The 24753-nt window shown below is 38.4% G+C and overlaps 1 protein-coding gene across 1 annotated transcript in view; it reads right to left on the reverse strand.

Annotated features, from left to right (window-relative positions):
• PIK3C2G (phosphatidylinositol-4-phosphate 3-kinase catalytic subunit type 2 gamma) overlaps nt 1–24753 on the reverse strand; it is a 288301-nt gene that overhangs the window by 153061 nt on the left and 110487 nt on the right. The window contains exons 9-11 of the mRNA XM_063323201.1: nt 19379–19442; nt 14342–14464; nt 7989–8022 (exon numbers count right to left, since the gene is read on the reverse strand). Of these exons, the coding sequence (XP_063179271.1) occupies nt 7989–8022; nt 14342–14464; nt 19379–19442 (221 nt within the window). The remainder of the gene's footprint in view (nt 1–7988; nt 8023–14341; nt 14465–19378; nt 19443–24753) is intronic.

Below are 24753 nucleotides of genomic sequence, written 5' to 3' on the forward strand. Positions count from 1 at the left end.
CTGAGAGGAGAGAGAGAAAGAAATAAAGGTTAGCAATAGGTCATTTATGAAGAACCATATTTATCTTAAACCATCAGTTATGGCTTTGAAATGCTTCCTAATAAAATTTAATTAAAATGACATAACCTACCAACTGAAGCCAATTAGCCATCTGTGCTTCTGAAACCAGCCTTAGCTCATTTCTGGTGCATCATTAACAGTCTTTCATTACAGTGCTTTCAAATTAAGGCATTTTCAAAGTAAGCATTTTAAACTACAGCAAGCTAGTGTGTGCCTCAGATATGCCATTTTAGTCTGTTAATTTTTGTATTGGATGGATTTTTGTTATGTAGGTATTTTGTACTTTCAGCAGCTAGTAGCTTCTTAGTTCAAGGGACGGGCAATGCAAGAGTAGAATAGAGAAAAAGCACTGGTTAAATTTTAAGACTCTAAAGCTGTTGCAACTGTAGGTAAACAATTAATAAAATATATACAATAGCAGCCACAATCAGACATGGTCAGCATTCAGATGTGCATGGACTGGTGATAAAATTACACAATGATGGACACTGAAATACAGACGTACACAGATGTATATGAAATGCAGGCTGTAGCTTTATTTATATCACACCTTTATTTATATTATTTCCTGTGGCTTCAGCTTTGCAGTGCTCTTTTTCTGCAATTACTGGCTTTTATCCATCTTCCCTCTCTCTGTGTTTTTGGAGCGGCTAGGGGATTGCCTGATTGCCAGCGAAAATTAAAAACCCCAGTCCTGGCAGCCTCCACCGAGTGAGGAGAGCTGGTACAAGCACTCATTTCTCAGGCAAAGGACAGGTTGAGAGAGAAAATGTCAGAGTACATTGTAGCATTCCAAGATCAGGATGATTTGTCTTCCATGAGGAGTACCCCAGATTCTCCCTTTTCCCCCCCTTCTAATTCATGGGTTCCTACACGACAAGAACATACTCTCATCACCTGCTACAGTTCCTGACATACTCCCTAAACTCGTCTGGCCACTGTATTCAGCAGCCCTCTATTAGCTGTCCAATAGTATCTATTGAAATAAATAAATAAATAAATAAATAAATAATTTACAGGAATAGGAAGCCTGAGACTTGCTTATATTAGCTTTTTATACTTGGGATAAGTGCAGGAATCACCACGATTCACTGGACTTAGCCACCTCAGTTTCCTGACAGAAACGTCTCCAAAAAATATGTGTTCAGTCTGGAATTTTATTCCCTTTCTTTGATACCTTCTGCCTTTAAACAAGCAAATACTCAGAACTATTGAGTCACAAAATGCATTGCAAACAGTGCAACGGAGTTATTTCAGTCTTCATTTTATAATAGACAAATTTTAACTATGTAACAATAGAGATATTCATGAAATTGAAATAGTTTGACATATAGTGGGGTGTGCTAGTGGAAATACTGACAGTAAATTATTGCACTCATGAAGGACTGGCTAGATTACTACTCCTTGTTGTATTGTAATCATCTTCCACATACGAAAACTGAATCATTTTAGGGACTGACAGGTTAAGAAAACTCAGCCCTTTTACTCTCTGTTCATCTATACTTCTCTATCTAGCACTCATTTTTAATTAAATTACTTATTCTCTTACTATTTTCTCCATTTATCATCCTTCACTATATTGTTCTGAATAAATCTCTTCCTCTAATGTTTTTTTTTTTCCCCTAGAATACCATTTTACTCTTATATCCTGTTCTCTTGAATGTGTAATAACTTGGTACCTCCCAAACTAAATGTTTAATTTGCACTGAATTCTTTTACATTCCAAGGAATTACCTATAGTCATATACAGAAAGCCTTCTTAAGACATCCAGAAGAGGACATCGGTGGACTATTATTTGAACTAATATTTTATACTTTATCTGAAATGCACCAAACTATTTATGTAAAGGAAAAACAGCTACTTAGGAGACTCCCTGCCTCCAGTCTGTTCAATGTGGCAGACAGGTAGACATAGCACAATAGCAAAGTCCTTATTTAGGCAAATTGGCGTATTGAAGTTAATGATTGTTGAGTGGAACCTTCTCAGCATTTTCTCCAAAAAAGGGGTAAAATGTAGCTCAGAATCTGTGTAAACTTCCTGCTGCGTGTTGAAGTGAACCCTTTGGCCACCAGCAGTTTTTACACAATCCATATTCTAGGCTGTAAGGCAATGTTTCAAATTTTGTCCACAGAACATGAGGAAATGCACTGTATTTCAGCTAAGCCACAGAAAGAAGGGAATACTCCTTGAACAAAAGAAAAAAAAAGTCAGGAGAAACATACACGATAGGGTAAATATTTTCCATAACAGAAAATCTACACATGCCAGGCAAGGAAGTGAATAAGGTACCTATCACTATATCTAAGGTGCCTATTGCTATATCCAAGCTATCTTGTCCACTGGCCATTTTTGCAGAAGAAAGACTGTCATGATTTACCTGAGAGACAAAACTGAATGCCAGATGCATAAAAACCAGACAAACAAACAAAAAAACCCACCAAGAGCGATGGAAAACAAGGAAAAGCACAATTTTGGCCTCAATTATTTATAACATGCTTCTATCTGTCAGTGGTCAGGTGAAAAAAGTTTCCTGGGTGCCAAGGACCTGCCCACCCTACAAGATCTATGTGGATAGATGGGGCAAGGTTAACAGTCTTCACTTAGTTGCAGACGATGTTCGTGATTCTCCCTGCTGAAGGGAGCTGGGAAATGTTCTTTTTCCTCCCTCTCTTAAATTTCCACCTTTCACCCGTGGCCCTGCAGTCTGTGCCTGAATGCAGAAACGGAGCCAGTTTGGAAGCAGGGCCTGGGGGAGGACTACAGGCTGCCTCTCTCGCTAAGATGGCATGTGAGGGGTGAAGACAGCAACGGGGCAATCAGCTCAGCTGCCATCAAAGGGAGACGAATGAAACTTCAGCATTATTTATCTAATTATTAGAAGATCCAGAAGGAAGATCTTCTCAGGGACTGAGTTTCTCAAGTGTATGCAAATGTCCAAGTATGACCTAGTTTGCAGCTGCAGCATTTTTTCTACATTCGTTTTCTTACTCTTGTCAGCTCTCAGTTTAAAATGACTCTATGGTTTCCATGCCAGAGTCAGCCCTTTCCCCCCCGCCCAACTCTTCACTCATTAAGCCCAGTAGCAATTAACTAAATTAAAGACAAACATCTTGGCTAGTCTGTAAGTGTCCATTACTCACAAGAGCTGGTCAGCATCTTTTCACTACATTTTTATGAGCTGCTGAATAGGATTTGGTACACTGAAATTATATCGCTCATTCATGAAGCCAGAGAACTTTACTGCTTCTTATGATTTTTATGATTAATAAATCTTAGATGAGAAAGGACTATGGTGTTTCACTGACTTACACAGCACAGGCTATGGACTTCCTACAGCGGATTCACAGCTTCAGCTATGCCAAAGTTTATTTCCTAGAAAGGTGTCTCAGGCATAGCCAGTATCTAGGAGACAATGAATACACCACGTGGCAAAGTGAATTGTGACCAAGATTAATAATCTCATAACTCAAACCTCATAATTTATTTCTAGTGTGAAATTATTTGGCATCACCTTCTCAGTGAAGGTGAGAAGGAATGAGACTTGCAGAAATGAGATGAGACTAAGGGGAAGTGAACTTTAACTACAGCTGCCAGATATGCTTACTTCTGACAGATGTTCCTTGTACACGAAGTTTGAAGGAATACATTTCACCCTTAGTGAGACACAAAACAATCCACACCATCCTTAAAAGTGTTAATGTATATGCCTGCAGGTGCCTTCAAGAATTAGTAAGGAACATACTAACATATTCCTTATAGAAAACCACTTACTTTCTTCTTCTCAGTCCAGTATTACAATTCACATATTATTTTAGTGCCAGACCTTCCAACAGAGCAGGTACTTTGTTGTTATTGCACTAGCAGTTGATGCCAATTTAATACATAGTAAACACGCCCTCTCTGTCTCCGTACACACATTTTTGCTCCATAAAACATGACAAATATCTTGTTAAACAGAATTTGGAAGGAAGGCTTAAGACCCTTTTGACACCTTAAAGACATTTTGGAGAACAGGAGCTTTATATTGTTTTTTCCCCACTTATTTTTAGAGGCTTCCCTCTAAAAAAGAGCAAGCTCCTAAATACAGTTTAGGTCATACACACACACGCAAAACACCCAGAAAAAACCCTTTAAGATTTAGGTAAGGTGCTAAGCAGTGTTGATTAGAACATATTTAAAAACTGGTCATGGTTAAAAAACCCCTGGCTTTCAGAACAACGTATCAGGATGTAACACAGCAAAAATTCAGAGGTAAAGAGCCATGCTCAGATTTGAAAGCAATGCAGGAGACGCTTACAGAGATGAAATGCAATCAATAAAAAGCTCTTGACGTTTTTCTGTATTCTGAAAAAAAGCGAGATTTTTTCCAAAACAAAACTATAATGGCTTTGTGCTAAGAAAACAAGGAAGCTGCATTTTCAGTTTTATATAGCAAAACCTTCAAAAAACCTTCCATTTTTTTCCCCTGCCTACTTTTTTTGGGGGTGGGTGAAACATTCTGTGGTGAATGTTTTTATGATCAGGTCTAGAAGCAACTATCAAATCCCAAGCACAATTAGTGAACCTTTACACCCTTAAATATAACGACAACTTCATGAAATGTATCATCATCAAGGTGTCTGATTTCTGCATTTACTCGAAAAAGATAGCAACTCCAGCAATTCAGTTGGAAAAGACTGTTGATTCAATATCATCAGTTCATGGCGCATACTAGACTTTCTGGGATAGGTCCCAGAGAACTACTAATCAAATGCCGAAAACTGCTTATTATGTCTGATCCGGTGAAATCCCAGCCTGAAGTAGAAAGGCTGTAGACATTGTATAAACATTCATTCATCAGCTTTTGAAAAAAATGCACACACTCAAGTTTTGTACCAGCTTGAGGCCTGTCTTTTCATACTCTGGATTGCAGCAAACTCCAATGCTAAATCCCTAACTTGAATAATCTCATTCTTTATTTTCTGGGAACACTTGATGCTGCAGAAAGGCGCTAATGTCTAGAAATGCCTAGCGTTCCTCACATTTAGGAAGAAATGAAAAAATAATTTGAGTACTAAAACATTAATATAATCTTCTAAGGACTTCATACAGAGGAAAAAGAACATGATCCAGACTTAGGCATAACGTAAGTACTGCTCTGTTCGCAGCAATGGAATACTTCGGTCTACAGAGATAACACTGTTAATAGAGCCAGTTATTGCAACACTAAATCAAGACTGGATATTTTGAATATAGTCTTTGACTTGCTTAGTCCATGGTGAATTACTAATATTAAACCACTGATAATCTTTTATTAAAGAGAAAGATTAAAGCAGTTTCTAAACAGATTATTAAGTAAGGTTTTAATTTTAATAGTAGCCTTTATCCTTTTCTCTTTTGTGGTAGAGCGAAGCTATAATGAAGAAAACCAAAACTCTTTTATGATACTTAGGGTTATAACTATCACTTAGGAGAGGAAAACGAAATTATCAGTTGGAGTAACTGCTGCTCTTGCTGTTCAAATTCGATCCTGCTTTCTTCAAGATAAACATGAATACATGTAAGAGACAGAAAAAAACATTACACATGAGAAATGCAGTCTGTTTCCCCCTCGGCTCTCAATGGTGACTTCATTTGTAATTGTGCTGCTAGAGAAAGCAAAGCACACAGTCTTTAGCTTCCTGGAGATCTGGAAAAAATTTACCAGCACTGAGCTAAGGTGGTGATTTTACTTTTGGGTCACAGACTTGCAAATTTTTGCATGCCTACAACTCTAGCCAGGTAAGCGTAATGAGGCAAAAAGAGGGCGGGAAGCAAATGAGGTGGAAAAGGAAACACAAAGGTGATTTCAGCAGGAATGCACATCTCACCACCTAGCTGGTTTTTACTTCTAGCTTCAGCAGGTGACAATATCATCTGGGTTCCTCTCAGGCTCAGGGTCCCTAGGCCAACAGATGGGAGGCCCCATGGCATTATCATGAAGGTGAGCACTGAGAAGACAGGAACTAAGGAAAGCTCATGATCCCCAAAAGAGAAGATGTGTAGAATGGCTTTGTCCACTTCTTGGGGATCAGGCCTACGTTCCAACAGATCGGTTTTGGTCATTGCTCTCACACTTTGGTTTTTATCAGACATGCCCTTAACACCAGCTTTGATACAATAGCTAGACTTTTCTGTTAGCGCTCATTAGCCTAATGTTAATTATTTTGCTGGCTTTTAGAAGTTTATTTAATAGGTGCAGATATAAGGCATGCAGTATGTTTTAACGTATATGAAATGTGTATCACTGCATGTAAGAGGTCAATTTGAATTTTGGTTACCTTGGACAACTTTGAACGTAGGCTGCTCCACAGGATGACTAATGGCCTGGCAAGTTCTGACTTGCAATCGGTAAGTTGCAGTTTCTAATATTACGCTACCAAAAGGATTCTGCAACTGTTATGAAATTAGGGCGTGCTGAGAACAAACAGAGAAGCATCACTCTTCACAGCTGAAGGTTTCCTGGCATAAATAAATAGGTAAGAGAAGTAGAGAGTAAAAAAATCTGATTCCTTTACTGTTATTCAATAAATCAGATTTTCCTTGAGGAAGCTGATGATTCAATGAAGTCCAAATTTGGAAATATCTTTAAATAAAGGAATGTTTTAAATCCTTTCCAGACAGGTTTTCTGAACAGCGTGCAGAGGAAGACATTTCTAAGTTAGATGTTGATTAGTAACTATTCATTCTTTTCATCATCAAGAATTAGTTGCTGTTAAGTGTTAAAAAAACAAAAAAGATGGGATAAATTACTATATCCAAGGGAGAAGAATCCTACAAACCGCATTTACCTTCTCCTCCCTTCTGCACCTGCATGTTCTCCCCCCGTTCCCCTGGCCCTCCAGCTGCTTAGCTTTTCCTGGCAGCTTACAAATATAATTCCCGTTTCTTTGTTTGCTGTTCATGAAGTTGAATAATGGTGAAACAACAAGCCTGGCATTTGGAGGCCTGCACTTGCACCACCTCTGTGTTTGAAAGGCTGCTGCAGTCTTTGTGGTCGGTTCACCTTTTTACCTCTCTGAGCACACTGCAATTGAGAAAAGCAGACAGAGGAAAAAAGAAAGAGGGGAAAAAAAAGCATCTTGGAGGCCACTTTTTTTCTCAAACAAAATGGAGAGAGATCACTGTTCCACAGCCCAGCCCAGCCCACCCCAACATTCAGACGGAAGGCCCTCTGAAAGCATCCGTGTAGCACCCCCAGCTGCATGTCGCAGGCCAGCCACAGAGGGGTACAGCAGGACCCGTGGCCCCATGCGGCTGTCCCCCTCCGGGTACCCGGCACAGGGACACATGACAGGACTCCTGCACATGCCTCAGTCCGCAAGGTGCCCCGCAGTAATGCTAATAGTACTGGGCATTAGCAAATGAGTCTAAGCTAACTGAGGAATTAAATAAGGCAAGGTCTTTGATTTTGTCCATTACTATTAATTAACCTACTCTTCTTATGACGTTATGTAAATTTAAGATAACACACTATTTACATAACAAAAGACAACAAAGAACTAAAGCTTAAGGAGGGAGAAATGAAAGTTATCAGAGCCAAGTAGAAAAGCCATACAAAAAATATTTTTTTAGGCTTTCATGAAGTTCCTTATTTTCCCTTTTCTCCACAGAAAAAGTTGGGGTTTAGGACAACTGCCATGATCACCACTAACTGTAATCAGTTCTTTCACTCTACTATTCATTTTCCATATTTAAATCTCCGGATTAATTTTGGGAAATGCTATGATTTATTTATGGTTTTAGATCACTTAAATTTTAGCTTGTCATAATTACCTTATAATATGACCAAATATGTAAACATCTGCACTATGCCAACCATAACAGTTCATTAATACAAACAAATAGCAAGACATGTGTTTTCTAATGATACATCTTGAATTAATGTATTTTTAAAATAACACTTTACCTTTGTCTGGTGTGTCCACACTTTGAAGTGAATTCTATAAAGACAAAACCAGAGGGAAAAAGTAATCCGTTAGTTCAGAAAAGACCAGATAACAGTTATAATGGTTTTAGGAGTAGTACTCATGGGAAATAAGGTGAGAAAGGGGAAGGATGTGTCCTAAAGTTATGATGACAGAAGACATGACTGGGATTCAGAATAAACAGGACCTGCTTCCCAGCTCTTCCATCTGCTTCCTCTACCATCTCAGACATCGTATCATCTCAGACTCAGGACCCGATTTCTGACGTTATTTAGGCATGTCAAGGTACAAAGAAGCCCTTATCAGCATTTGAGGTGCACACACATTTTCAGCCTCTGCATTGGTATAACAGAGAGAAGAATACCCTTTCCATCCCTCTGCATGCCTTATCTATTGATGTGTGAATCCCACAACCACGCTGAGCAAGCAGAACCTTAGCTTCCCTTCAAAGCTGAGGAACACCAAGTCTCCACTCAAGTGGCCTACATTTCACATATGTTTCTGTGGCAAATCAGCAAAAATAGCTGTACTCTTCAAAGGCCTCTGAGCAGGCAGCTAACCAGAGATGGCCAACAGGAAATATTAGGTGCAGGGATTTAGGAGGTGTTTACACCCTTGGTGCCTAAACACAGCTCTTGATCCCTACCATTACTTCAGTATCTGGATTCCCACCTCTCATATCCCACTGCTGTCAGCAGCAGCTGCTGGCTGCTTATGACTGCTGAAAGATCAGGCCAGTTACTTAGACTGAACAGACCAGCCTAATTACAATTTTTTTTTTCTTGGCTGTTCTGTTTGGTTTTTTTTGTTTGTTTGTTTGGATTTGGTTTTTTTTGGTTTTTTTGGTTTTGTTTTTTTTTTTTTTTTTTTTAAAAAGATGCTCTATTAAATCCCCAAGTACAATAACTGCCATCAATTAGACCTTGATCCAGCCTTCTCAGACACTGGATAAAATTAAATATTGCTACACTGCCCGTGCCTCCCCATCTGCACATGAAAAACTGCCATTGGGGCAGGTAGCTGGGCACATCTCCCAGCAGGACAGGCAGCACCCGCAGCCCCGGGGCCGCAGGTGGGACCCGGCCACAGCTCAAAGGCAAGTGTGGGTGACCAGCTTTCCCTGCCGGCTGCACGGTCTGGCCTGGCCTGTCCTGGCCTGGCTCTGACATCAGACTCGCATGTACCAGGGTGACAGAAATAAATTACTGAGATGCAAATCTTGACCAGACAGTTAATGTCTGTGTTTCAGTATTGCCCGTGGCTTGCACTGTTTGAACCCTGAAAGGTTTACTGTCCTTTATAGTCATTAAACCCTTTCCAGCGGGTTGGGAATGCTTCGTGTTAGTACATAGGTATTCAGCAAGATGCAGAAGAGACATAAGAATTACAACGCTGAATGTACATTCTCCCTCTGGTACCCAGCTTGGAGCTGCCAGCATTTGTCTGGTAAATATGAAGAGAAGTCAAATGCTTACTTGAGGGGAGGAAAGCAACCTCCAGGCTGAGAAATATGTTTTCACAATCTTTATAATGCAGCAAGACAAATGGGAACAGAGACCTTTGTTCAATTCTCTCAAATTTTGGAAAGTAAACAACCTTTTGGAACAGCGCTTATAATTTCAACATAGTGTAGCCCATTTAATATATAGTGGATTAGTGCTCGTTCTGGCAGGATTTGATCTCCTAGGACTTTTGTGAGCTGCTGTAAAAAAAGGAAGGAAAAAAAAACACACCAAAACGAAAAAAGAGATGAAAAACATTAATTGTGCAGCAGGCCCAGAGTTTCCCCTGAACGGATTTTAAAATCCCAGGGTTAGGTTGGTTAGAGACTGAATGAATCACATTTATAAAGAGACGCAATCAGTTAAGAAGAAACTGTCACCGGTGCCAGTTGCTTTCATAATCTCTTAACCACAGTACAGAAATGCATAGTACTGGCAGTGAGGAACTAATAAGTACAGTTTAATTAAACACAGAAGATTGAAAATAACTTTGTTTCCTTTTTTGTGTGTGTGTGCATAAATCCAGAATTAAATAGAAGCACATTGAGGTTTTTTTCTAAAGTATGCAAGCACACATGTACAGATACGTATACACAAACATATACTGGCACCCTATGTATTTTACGTTGGAAGGAGTAAGCAGTAGATTCCCTGAGGCATTACGTGCACATGAAGCTTGCCAAATGGATGCATTAAAAGGTATTTCACACAAACCCACACCATACATTACACTAAAGCATCAGGAAACCATGGTGAAAAAGCAATTAGAACTTTTTTTTCTGGCATTTCTCCCTTACCCGATGTGTAACGCTGCAGCACTTGAGATGTAACAGGTAGCCTCAAAAATTTCACTTTACTTGTGGTGCAAGTTACCTGCTTGTCTGTAAAAAGCCTCTCTTCTACCTAACAAAAAGTCTTGGGGCTACTATGCTGATGAATGTAATAGAAACAATTGGAGCTGACTGACAAGATATGCTAATACTGCAGTATTTAATAATTTTGTCAGTACCCAGAATTCACATAAAATGTCCCTACACTTCAGTCTGAGTTTAACTCAAAAAAGGTTTGTAGGAGTTTGTACTCCATCAAACATCCAACTGCTGAGTACTAATTTTGGCTACATATGTTGATAGAGACAGGAGAGATGGTCCATTGTCTTCGTATAAATATTGATAAATACAGATAAAATCTGATTTATTATATTTATAGTCTTTACATGAGGTAGTTGCATATAATGTGCAATCTGTATTTTCATAAAATGGAACAGTGTTCGAGTTACAGAACGTGCAGAAATATATATTACTGCTTTGTGACATTTATAGTTCAGTTGCTGCTGAGAAAGATGAAGCTCTTCATAAAAATGAAACCTGAACTTTTTCTAGATTGCTGAAGTCTAATCGACTGTCCTAGCACTTATTTCTCAAAGGAGTAAAAAGCAAGAAGCAGCAACAGTGTTTGCTGGTGCAGGAACAGTTTGGCTTTTTTTTTTTTTTTTTTTTAATCCATTTGTTTGAAGTCAGTTGTTAGTCTGGTCTGCTTCACCAAGGAGAGTAAGGGGGAGAGGGGTGTCAGTCAAGGTCATAGGCAGCCTTTACAGGAAGGCTTCAAGGGACAGACAACTAGTTCAGCTAACCAAGCCTGAAAGGGAATGTTAAGGGAACAAAACTTCAACAACTTAAAAACTTTAAACAATGAGTAACAATCTAGTCAGTATTCTCCAAGAGAAACGTGGAGGCAAGCAGCTTCTTATGTGAATATTAAGACAGAAAAATATTTTAAGGCTAGCGATAAAATATTCAATCAGGACAGAATCTTTTTAACATTCAGAAGAGAGTATTCAGGAACAGTATCATTTTGCTCATTACAGATGAGCAAACACCATCATTATCATCATGATCACCACCACTTATTTTCAGCCTCTGGAGATTACAGCCAGTACCAGCACTCTACTGTGCTGGAGACTGTACATATAGATAAGGAGAGGCATTCCTTGCCCTGAGGAGCTTATAATTTAAATAGGTAAAACAGAAAAAGGAAAGTGTATTACTCCCTCTGTGCAAGGAAGTACATGGAAGTTGGTTCAGCAGAACCTGTATATATTGGAGACTGTCTATACAGTGGAGCTGGAAATTGGACACTGCTGGGAACGAGCAATGGCAAGCTATTAACACTTGGAGCAGGGCTTTTTTGTTTGTTTGTTTTGGGTTTTTTGTTTGCTTGTTTGCTTTTACAACAGGATAGGATCAGCTCATAATACAATTATTTGCCTAGTAACAATCACTCCATCTCTAAAATAAAAACTATTTGCATGACAGTGACTCAGAAGAGAAGCAGAAGAAAACACGAACATCAACAGAAACCTTAGACTTGAAAAAGATGACCTGTACTCTCTGTTTTTTACCCCATTATCTTATTCTTCATGGCATGACATGTGGGGTTTTCTGATTGCTCAGGACAGGCCACACTAATAGGAACTGATCTGGCTCTTTGACTACTATTTCTATCTCTTTGCTGGAATTCAGAGAGGATGGGGCTGAAAACGCACTCAGGGATGCTCAGTAAATATAAGCCAGTCATAGAAGGCGGTTTACACATTGGGTTCACAGAGCTGACCTTGAACACTCAAAGGGAAAATACACTAAAGTTCTTTTTACTCCAAAAGAAATCTGTTAACAAATTAGTCTTGATACATTTCTTCTGCTCTGATTCCATCCTAAAGGAGAACATGTTCTGTTACTGTCTTCTCTGTCTTTTTACTGGACCAAGCTCTTTATCTATCTCTTAAGAAAGCTTCTGGATTGACAAAACACTTTTCTCGAGGGTAAGATCCTGCTGCCTCTCAGGACAACCTGGGGTTTAACTGAAAAGCAGATCATGTGAATCCCTTGTTATTTCTTTTATCCCTTTCTTTACTGTATTTGCCCTCTAATATACAGGAAAACCTTTTCTTAAATGGAGATATTCTTATTTCCATTTAAATCAACAACATGCCAGACAAAATGTGTGCTGTCACAGACCCATTTATGCTGGAATTTACCCAGAACAGTGACTTCTAATAATTGATGCTGAAGTGGACATGAAAATATTTAGGATGCTATAAAAACAAGATTTACAGTGAGTCACGACCAAAAAGGGAAGCAAGAGGGGGCACTTAAGTGAATCATCTGGTCATCTCTGAGCAACAACAAAAATACCTTTCAGCTTGGTCCTTAAAAATACTTGCCAACCTTCAGAAAGACAGCACCCACATAACTAATTCCAGAAGGTCGCAGCTGGTTCTGCCCAAGGCCATGCAGCAATGTCTGCTCTGTGATCTCTAGTGTCCTCTGTTACAGAAACATGGTGCAGGGATTTACTTAAAACCCAGACCTGCAAAGAGCTACATTGATGTTCTAGAGTTTATTTGCTTGGGTCCTGTATTTTACCTAAGTTGGAGGCTGTTCCCTCCAACCCCCCACACCATCTAAGAGGAATAAACAGAGGCTACGAATGCAGAGAGTTAAGAAAAGAGGTTTTCTGAGCATCATTAGAGCCTCTTCAACTAATATACTTTCTGCTCTCTAGTGAAACTTTTCACCTCTCAGGAAGATGTGTGCCCTTGTAAGATGATAAGCATTTGAGGTTTTGAAGCTGTCAAGAGTAAGTGTATATGGATGACAATATATAATTAATTTGCTATATATCACTCCTGCGACACAAGAACTGTTATACAAAGAATTACGCTAGGTTTCCCCAGTCTTATGTTTGGGACCTCAAACTGCGTATCAGGCATAATTAAATAAATTCCACTTATGTAGCTAGACATGTTTCTAATTAACACTTGGTGGTTAACTCAGTTAACACTAGTTATCCCATTGTTTACTTTCCTGTCCTAGACGTTCTTACATATATCACAAGGCATCAGCTTAAAAAAACAACAAAGAGAAAGAATAAGAGTTTTGTAAGCAGTTAATCGTCTGAGAACGCAAGCCTCTTGCCCAGCTTGGCATGTTTTTCTACACAATATTTGCTGTGAGAAAGAATGACAAGACAGAGACCATACAAGAAAAGAAAAAAATTCCTTACTAACTTAGTAAATTTTTTAAGAAAGTGTGAAGAGGGAATTTCATTAACGTGGGAAAGAATTAGCATGTTTTAAGGTTACACCAGACTAAATCCAAGTGATTAACGGCTTGATTTTAAAATTTGCTGAGCACCTGTATTTCCAAGATGCTGACTTCAAAAGAATTTTTGGATGCTCAGAACTTCTGTTGATCAGGTCACAGTGACTTGTCCAAGGTCATATCAAAACAGCTGATGACAAAGCTGAGAACAGATACTGCCCTCCAAAGTCCCAGTTCACAGAAGCCCACTTCATTGTTTTAAGAGTGAGCATTCTAGCTAAAATTGGGACTATATGATGCTGGTGGATTCTCTGCATAAATAGCAGAGACATTTCTATCTGAAAAACTCATAATTTAAGTGACATTTACAGAAAGAATGATTTTTTTATTTTTATCAACCTATGTTAAATATATGAAAATTGAATACTTTGAAATTGCATGATTTGGTACATATGTGATGTGGCAAAGTAGAGATTTGTACACTTGGTGGGAATAAGAAAGAACAACCAGAGGAGCACATCAGTTAAACACAGGACAAGTCCTCTGTTGCTCCTCTGTCACACATTGTCAACAATCTTTTCTTTTTTTGTAGTACCTCTATGTAATGCTTGTCAGAGGGAAAATACGTAGTAAGACAGTAGAATGGCCTTGATCAATCAGAAAATTAGTGATACCCATTCAAGCTCCAGTTTTAAAGAGAAAACCAGAACATCAACTTGTGTCTTTTACCTGTGCTTTCACCAATGGCACTGCACGGAGTTTCTTGACTGCATCAGTAATGTCTTTGGTTTCCACAAAACAGAGGACGCTGCAGATTGTTTTAGCTACTTCAATCACGTTATCAACTTTATGCTGTTGATAACAAAGAAGGGAAAAAAAAAAGCAAACAGTAGACACATACCATTTATCAGAAACGCGTTACCATAAACATCATGCCAATGAGTATGTAGAAAATCATATCTGCTCATGCAAAATTCAAACACACTGTGCATTAGTCTGGCCACGTTGAAATTGCTAGTGAACAATAGTTTCCTAAGGATAGCATAATTTTTGTTGAAGCCCAGTTATCTTCCACAAAGTGTGCCTTGTTGAAACTGTGACAAATTTGGTATCTAAGACTGATTTTGAGGCAAAACATTGGTTTGTCTGAACTTCATGAGTGTAGAAGCACTGTAAAGAAACTTCTGAGGAAACATGAACCCAAAGGATTCACCTCAACTTTGAGGTTTGTATGATACTGTGAATTTATCCCCACTATTGTCTTCTCTCCATCTCTGTGAGAGCTGGCAGACAGCCATGTTCCTCCTAAAAATAGTGAGCATGTGGGAGGCTGCATAATCTGAGACCTGTGTACTTCTGCAACTGACTACTTCTGCAACTAGCTTTTCTGCAAAATATACATATAGTTCAAACTATTAAATCTTATGGATAATAAATTTAGATCTTTAAATATTACAATATGAAAAAAATCTCTACATGAATAATCTCAGAAATACTTTGGGGAATTCAAGAAAAAGTAATTGGGATCCCGAAGGAAGGAAAATATCAAGCACTCTATGTTCAGGAAAATTAATAAATGAATAAAACTTCATGGGTTTCCTGCATAGTTATATCACTTCGTTGAACCTTAAAATACATTCTCTGAACAAGTAGAAGCTCTCCTATAAATATTCTCCGTGTTTCTGTACTGATAAATGTTCCTTTTAGTGCGCTACAGCATGTCTATGTACTGATAAAACCGTTTCTCTAACTCATCCATTTCATGCCTGAAAAAGAAAAATTGTACGAAGATGAACTTTCTATTTTTAAGCTTAAGGTCTATATCCAGACTGCACTGAGAAGGTTACCACCTGTCATTAATACAAATAAACGTAAAAATATATTGAGGTTACTAATTCCACATTGCCTGCCTTGAGTAGAGCTAAAGCAGGTATGAATTACATAAAATATCCTCAAATATTTGGTGGTCAGAATTCTTTTAAATATAAGTTGTTGGGGTTTTTTTTTTAGTAATTAAAGACAACAACAGCTTTTCATACTAGAGGTTCTGGGGAGAAAAAGGCTATGGCTGACTGTGATCTCTTGAGAACTTTAGACTTTGGTCTCAAGTTGATTCACCCTCCTGCCAATTTACAAGGGGTGCATTTCCTTTCTTTCGTATTTCTTACCTACCACTTAGATTTTTAAATTGTACTCTTGCAGGATTTACTCTCTATGCACATGTACATTGCCAGCAGAAGGAGAAAACTGTAAAAATGCCATGGCTTTGTTACCACGTGTAACACTGACAAAACCAAAGCACTATACATGCCAGTTTACTGTGCAGTTGTTGAAGAAATGCATATATATATACACACACATATATACGTACATATAAGTTTTTTAATTACTATATATAGTTTGTAATTAAAAATTAAATATAATTATAATTTAGCATTTAATTTATATACATTTTAATTTAGCATTTTTCTCCTTCACAAATGGATATGGATTATTAGAACAAGGGATATTATGTCTATAAAGACACATTCATGCAGGGCAATTTCTGAGCAGTACACGAGCAACAGACATACACAAGAGTAATCCTTGAGTAGAGAAACAGCTGTACTGGTGGACAGAAAAAAACCCTAACAAACCCAAACTCAGCAGTTTATATTTTTTTGTACATACGTATATATCATGTATATGCTGTTCCACAAAGAGAGTTGGGTACTTGAGGAATATAGCCATTTCTGTATAATATACTATTCTGTTTAGAGAGAAATTAACAAAGTACTTAGTATTTTCTGGAAGCTACTATACCATAGACTTTGTTTATATGGTTGCTAATTCTAAGAAGCATACTGCAGATCAAGGAGAGGAAGCATATAAAAAAATTATGTAACACTGTATACTATGAATGATCGCTTCTTTCACACTATTTCTTTTTGGGATATTATAATGCAAAGAGTTTTCCTTTTCCATATGTAGACATACGACATTGATTTTTATCCTAAAGAAAGGAAGACAGAGATTCATTTCTTACTGAAGTTTTACATTTTCTGAAAATTCAAAAGAATTATAGTCAACCTCTTGTATATGTGTTTTTTCCCCTCTACATATTTAAATACCAGCAGAACCTTTGAAGGATATTTTGGTGTTTAAATTATTTATATGATTTAAAAAAGGCTAGTTCATTCTAGAAGTTCTACACTCTGTATTAAAAATTTACAAAGTTTTCTCTCTAATAGTACTTTCTGAAGAGATTTAAAAATGAAGTGCACGTCAAGTGTTTATCAGGGCAACCAAAATGGCTAGGCATCTGACCACACACACTCTCTGGGAACATTCTTTACATTTCAACCCCAACAGCACCAATCCCAACACCACCTTGTGCCAAATATCCTAAACTTTTTTTTTCTTCCCCCCATTTTATAGAGGCATTATCCATCATAAAATGACTTTTCCATTTATTGACCATTATTAATAATAATGTTAGGGGGCTTGTCACGAAAGTCAGAAGTATTGGTATCTCCGAGGCTTTTTTAACAGACATACTTGAACAAGTAAATTTGGAAGTAGGTAGATAAATGTGAAAAATAAGTATTGTTTTGGGTTTTTTTTAAATGTAAGAATCTCAAGATCTGATTAAATCTGCATGCTTAAGAAAGTTCCAGCTGAGTACAGAACTTAAGCAGGTATGTGTGTACTTAATTTAGTATACGCGAGGAACTCCCAGTGGCTTAAAGTTCAGAGTGTGTTGAGGGTGGCCTGTGGTGAGTCAGAAGAAGAGTAACAACCCTCCCAGTGCTGTGAGTGCTGGCTTTGAAAATCAACATAATTATTCCCGTGTAACCTGGGGATAGGGGGCAGCTATAGAGATCCCAATTTTAAACCTTCTTAAAGGAATCTTCATCAGATGTTAGAGAAAATCAGTAAACAAGGATTCAAAGAACAAATATAGCGTTCTCATTTTTTGCTTTCTTTGCTATATATTTATGACTATAAACTTATTACATTATAGCTCCATAATTTTTCAAGCCACTTATTAAAGCAAAGCAGTAACACTAGTTTTAATTATTATAGGTTTGAAAAAGCTCTGTACACTCTGATGCCTTTGAATGAAAACATCTGCATGGTGATCCGACCTACGTCATTAACTTGCAATCCTGTTCTTTTAAGTAATTCATATGAACTTTATTGAGTGTCCCTGTGTAGACAAGACTTTGTTAAAAAAAAAATAAACTATGGAGAAATTTAGCTCTAGAGTAACACATGCATATTTGTTGCATAGCATGAATATTTGAAAAATGTCCTGTCTTCCCTTTATAAAAAGTTAATGATCTCGAGCAATTGCTTACTCAAGGTAAAAATCTTTAGCAAAAACAAATTTAAGAGCGCTTGATTATAGGTCTGAGGAATATCTACAGAGTGTCAGTTGCAGAGGACAGATTGTAATGTCTCATTAATGTTAAGATTATAGCTTTGAATTTGGAATCTTCTTACTCTAGGCCCTAAAATTTCAGGTGAATGTGAGTAACTACACTGATGGGTCTACTTCAGTAAAGAAATACATCTGCACACGTGAGTTCAGGGACCTCAGTTTTCCAAATGGTCATGACTGCATCACTTTTTCTATACTAAATAGTTCCCTTTGAGAAGTTGCTTACACGGGAAAGTTCAGTGAATACCTGCACAGTATCAAACCCAGGGCTTTACTTTGTAGCTAGGCACAGTTCAACAGCTTTTAAATTTCTATGCATTTTGCAAAAGAAAAGTGTCAAAGATTTATGCAAAAAGTGTAGAATGCTCTTATCTACATATATTTATTTACATGTGTATTGATATATATTTATGTATTTGTGTACACATCTGTATGTATATGTGCATTTTTATATACATGTGTGTGTATACATGTACACACTTTTATGTATGTGTATGTTTTCTGACTACTCAAAATAGAAATAACCATGGAACAAGGATATCCAGAAAGATTAAAATCTGGACTTGAACACAGGTGACAGATTTCTGAAAGAAACTAAGAATTTTAGGTTTCAACATATATTTCAAAGAAATCCATACTTCAGCATAATGAGTGATAACTCCAGAAGGGATGCACTGGAATATCTCCATGCTACATCAGTATTCTTTAATTTTACTATTTTCCTTCATTTTCTTTCCAGTTCCGAACTCTAGAAAGTCAATTAGCATGACACCTGAAACTCAGACCAAATAGCCATTTGGTTTCTTCCAGGCTATCACCTAAATACGCATTTGTCCTTTAGACGTTTGTCCTTAAAACACTAGCTAGCAGAGAAGATTCACTAAGAGATTTTTCCTTCAAGCATGTAACATTCACTTGGCAGCTCACAATACTTTAAGTACTTGTGAGTTTTGCTGCCTAAACCTAATCTGCAAACTATCGCGTGCTTGAATATATATCCTAAATATGCAAACATTTGGTTCGTGGGTTTGCAAATTCTGCAGATACATATAGTGTATTACACCTCTACTAATTCCAAATATTATACTGCCAGCCCAAACCATCCTGTTTTTATTTACAGTTCCTTGACACTCAGAAATAGTCACCTTTGATATTTTAAATTCGTAGCACTTTGTTCCTAATCTCAAGCCAAGTTTTATTAAGAGAATTAATATTCTCTCAAAGTCAGGTTGAACAGACTTAATTAAAAGTCCTCCTTAATTGCATTTGAGACAGATTAGTAATTAGATATCTTTCACTTAGAAGTTAATGCTTTTCTGGTATAACAAACTGAGAACAAATACCTCATTTTGCAACAGATATTCCACTTGACCTCTGTATTTCATAATAACTGAAACAAGGTTCCGTCTGGAAATCAGAAAAAAGAAAACAACGTCAAGTTAATAACAATTGGATAAAAAGAACAGGTTTGGGTGTGGGTTTTTTTTCACATTGGGAATAGTTTAATTGATGGTGATTCGACGTTGGTATAAAGTAAGGAAAAGTATTTATGTAGCCATCATGCAATTGAGCCTAGATCTCCATGGTCTTTTGGCAGTCATTTGCCACAAAAGCATAGATATAAAAATCTTCTACTTATACCTGGAGGATAAACGTTTCCCAAGTGAAAGAACTCCAGTAAGTGATTTGCTGTTTTAGTGTCTATTGAACTCCAAATCCCGTTTATTTTACTCTTTAAGGTTAAGCAAGTGCTTAAATACTACCTTGAAGAAGTATGGACTGAAGTACATGCTACAATGCCTTCTTTCTCAATCACTTCACAGAATAAAGCTGCAGAGAATCAGGCAAAACATCTGTAAAAGCTCTACGTTTCAGAAGTCCGTACTAAGTCACAAGTATAAAGCTGTATATTATAAAAAGGGACATCATTGCTACATAATTCATTCAACTTTATTTGCTTACAGTTCTCAAGTTTACACACTCAAACTGTTTCAGCAACTACCTTTTCCATAGTATTACCTAAGCTATGAATTTGTTTTACTTCTATAGATAGAGGTACACCACCCTGTAGTCCCATGCCTTTGTCATGCTACAGAATTTACCACAAAGTTTGTACAGGCAGATTGCTGTGCCTTAGCAAAGCTTCACTAAATTAACTAGGATTGTGAATAGGAGCACGCACCTCTCTAACTGAATTCCGGGACCGATGCTTCAGCTGTAAACCTCACCTTTTTAGAACCACAGGCTCCAAGTCCTATCCCAAACAGATAACCACAATTAGAGTCTTGCTTTTAAGAAGCATTTGTGTAATTTTCTGTGTTTCAATGACAGTCAAATTCTAGCTGTCATTTATTTGTCACCGAAACAGGTGCCTATAAGACCATGGCTAAGGCTGTTACACACAGGAATACACCTTCCACCTTCCTTTTCCTTTGACAGCCTCCTCTGTTGGGTCAAATCTTCAGGAAAAGGTAGGGATACCTTAATTCCCACTTCCACACCCTGCCTAGACTACTGTTTGCGAAAACAGGCACATTATTGCCTTGATGGTCCTCAGTGGTAGTTAGGGCTTGCATGTGCTTTTATGAAAAAGTGGAAATTTTAATTTATATTCTTTCTTCAGTGTTTATTTGCTTTACTCTATCACTTTGTCCTTGACTTTTTATTTTTCCTCTTCTATTTCCCAATGACCCTTTGTATTAGGGTTCTCTCTCTTCAGAGGGCTTAGAAGGAATTTCCCTGCCATTGCAGTCTGGTAACTGAAAGTCACAGAAGTATTTTGATTGCTTCAGAGCAAATAGGCTATTGTTTACAGGGAAATTGTGTGTGTTCTCATGTATCTTAGTTGGGCTAACTGAGCAATCGGAGATTAGACTTGCAACTATGGTCCAAAGGACAGGTTTCATGGTATGTGGTTAGACTCTCATTATATATACTGTATGGCAAGAGAAGGAGAGAAAGTCATTGCACTAAAATCATCGTACAGAATAGAGAAATGTTAGGTGGCCTTCCCTGTGCTAATACCAGAGTGCATTTCCCTGTAGATGCCTACTATTCACCTCCTCCCACAGATGGTTTTGCCTTTACAGCTTTTTATTTCCAATCTGCACTAGCCTTATCTAGCCAGGCAGTTTGTGTGTTGAGTAGCTGTCTGGCAATCCCTCCTGTAATCCTGTTAAATCATAGCTAATACAAGTTGTCGCTCTGCTTTGACCAAGTCTCTAGGCATAACATCTTTTTCATAGTATTACCCAGCTCAAAAGTAGTTCTGGACATATGAGCTGCCTTGTTGCCTTGATGCATGCAGGTAAGAATGTTTATTAGCATGCTTGGCCTAAATGCAGGTTGCAGAATAATTTCATAAATTATAATACTAGTTCAAAAAATTAGCATATTTTCCATCAGTTTATTCTACCCTGGAGAATTTTCTGTATAAAGTAGCCATAATTTTACATAATTAATAGGAAACAAATCCAGCAACTTTTAAGTGATCAAGATACCTATAATTAATGCTTTTATGAATCTTTGGCTGCTAGATAACTAATAATACCCATATGTTATCACACAGACATACTTTATACTTGCACATCTTTGATAACTACGTATAAATATGGCAGTGCTAACCAACACATGAACATTCAGCGTTTCTTTGACAATAAGGAAATTTTCAGAGCTTTTAGCAAGGCAATAATTTTGAAAAGAAAGTAAAAAAGAAAAGTACAAACAACTTGACAGTAAGTCTTAGATCCCAGCTGGTCTATATAGGAGGAAGACAACAAGTATACAGCATATACTTGCAGCATTAATTTTTCAGTTTTCTAGCAGCAGCACCTACTGTGGAGCTAGGTTTCCTTTCCAAAATGCTGTTTATCACCATGCTGCCTAACTAAGCTGTGCCTAACTGCATGGATCTGACTAGCCATCGTGTTATAGTTACTGGCACCTCAGTGACAGAGATTATGGGCCAATGTACTGCAGATCTTCTGATGCACTCATTGATTTACATTGTGTTTGGTTCTCAAGCTATAAAAATCAGTGCATGGAGCAATGTAGGAGCTGCTGGTTTTATTTTTTCACGTTTGCCTGTGAGAGTAAATCTGATTATTACAGAGGTAAGGTTCCGGTTCATTCTTTCTACTTGATCTCAAGCCAGTTCAAACAGTTCTTTTTCCTTCCCTGCTGGATCTAAGCAGACTGAGCACCTCAATCAATATGTTCTCTAAACCACAAATGTTTGCGTGCTACAAATCTAACTGCAGTGTATGCAGACAACCCTAAGCATTATTTTATTTAGCTAACATAAATACAGCTATGAAGGCACAGCAATATGGGAAAGTAATCTGCTGGCCTTCCTAGGTGCCAGGCAGATTTGCATAGCCAGTGTTGAGCCCATTCTACTGCATCTCCATTCCACTGCATTCATCTGCCCCTTCCCTGTTACAGCCCTAGCTAGATATATAACTAAGCAATTATAATGTTGCAAAGATACATCCCAGTGCAGAAAAAGCACAAAGATGTCATTGCATGTTATGTTAGAAACAGGTCCTATGACTAGATATGATACTGTTGACTGGCCTACTCACAAAAAAAATACTAGGGCGGTGCTGCTTACAAGAACAGGGGCTTTTCTTCACTGTATGGCTCCCCTTATAATTTTTGTGGTGCTTGAAATGTAAGTGCCTTCTCAACATAACTGTGCCAGTGCTTTCAGGTCAAACTAGATGCCTCTAATGGGGAAAAAGAATATGTGAACACTGCTAAAGAAGTTTGCTCAAGGGAGTGATTTTTTTGATCCCTAAATTAAGGGGTGCATAAAGGCTTGTGCTCACAATACTTGAAGCAGCCGCAGCTAGACAGAACCAGCTGAGCACCCTGTGTAGCACCAAGTGAGAGCCTACTCCAGGCCCCCTACAACTCTAAAGTGCTACTACGACATGTAGGGTTTTTTTACTCATTAAAAAAGAGGGGCTTCAATTTCAAAATGCCCAACATAACATGGTGGTATTTCCATACCATAACATGGGAAGTATGTAACGCACGTCCTGGAGCATACCTTAAGCGCAATGCTGTAAGACTGGATATGTGCAAGGAGTCTAGTGTGGTGCTGTCTCATGGACATGGCCTCCAGGGAGCAGTCCCGGCAATGAACTAAGAAGTGGGTGAGGTTAGAGAATACTTAAACTGGACTTACATAAGTCCACAGGCCCTGACAGGATGTACCCACGAATGCTGAGGGAGCTGGCTGATGTCATTGTGAGGCCATTCTTGATAATCTTTGAACAAACATGATGATTGGAAGAGGTGCCTGCACTCCCATCTTCAAGAACAGCAAGAAGAAGGATCCATAGAACTACAGCCTCACCTTGAACCCTAGGAAGTTTGATGGAACAACTAATCCTGAGAACCATTTTCAGGCACATAAACTACAAGAAGGTGAGAGAGAGTAGTCAGAATGGATTCACCAAGGGAAAGTTGTGCTTGACCAACATGATAACCTTCCATGATGGAATCATAGGTTTTTGACACTCTCACCCATAACAACCTCATAGAGAAGCTAATAAACTACAGTCTGAATAAGCAGACAGTGAGGTGGATTGAAAACTTGCTGAATGGCTGGGACCAGAGGGTGATGATCAGTGGCACAAAGTCTAGTTGGAAGATGGTAACTGGTGGTGTACCCCAGGAATCAGCCCTGGGTCTAGTACTGTTCTACATCTTCCTTAATGAACTGAATGATTGGGCAGAGTGTACCCTCAGCAAGTTTACTGATGACACAAAACTGGGAAGAGTGGCTGATACACCAAAGGGTCATACTGCCATCCAGAGGGACATTGACATGCTGGGGAAATGGGCTGACGGGAACCTCACAAAGTTCAGCAAAAGGAAGTGCAAAGTCATGTACCTGGGGAGGAATAAACCCATGCACCAGTACATGCTGGGGGCTGACTGTCTGGAAAGTTGCTTTGCAGAAAAGGATGTGGCAATCTTCATGGACAGGAAGCTTAACATGAACCAGCAATGTGTCCTTGCAGCAAAAAAGGCTAAAGGTGTCTTAAGGTATCCTGGGCTACATTAGGAGGAATATTACCAGCAAGTTGAGGGAGGTGATCCTTCCCCTCTTACTCGGCACTGGTGAGGCCACACCTGGAGTGCTGTGTCCAGTTCCAGGCTCCTTGGTAGAAGAGAGTCATGGATGTACTGGAGAGAGTTCAACAAAGGGCCACTAAGACAATGAAGGGACTGGAGCATCTCTCCTATAGGGAAAGCCTGAGAGCTGGGACTATATAGTCTAGAGAAGAGATAGCTCGGGGGGATCTTCTTGATGTACATAAACATCTGAAGGGAGGGTGCAAAGATGATGGAGCCAGGCTATCTTCAGCGGTGACACGTGTCAGGACAAGAGGCAATGGGCACAAACTGAAACACAGGAGGTACCGAGGGTAACTGAGCACTGGCACAAGTTGCCCAGAGTGGTTGTGGAATTTCCCTCCTTAATGTAGTCAGAAACTATCTGGACACAGTCCTGGCTAAGCCAGCCTGTGTCCAGACATTACTTAATTAGATCTTATACAAAGAAATACCTACTCTTGTCTGTTTTGAATCTGCTACTTTCACTTCATGTTCCCTTTATCCTGCATTGGAAGATACAGTAAATGATCCTTTTCTGCAGACATTCTCTGTGCTCCTCAATTTCATAGACGTGTCATCTATAAAATAC

Source organism: Chroicocephalus ridibundus, chromosome 1 (genome assembly GCF_963924245.1).
Source record: "Chroicocephalus ridibundus chromosome 1, bChrRid1.1, whole genome shotgun sequence".
Taxonomy (NCBI): Eukaryota; Metazoa; Chordata; class Aves; order Charadriiformes; family Laridae; genus Chroicocephalus; species Chroicocephalus ridibundus.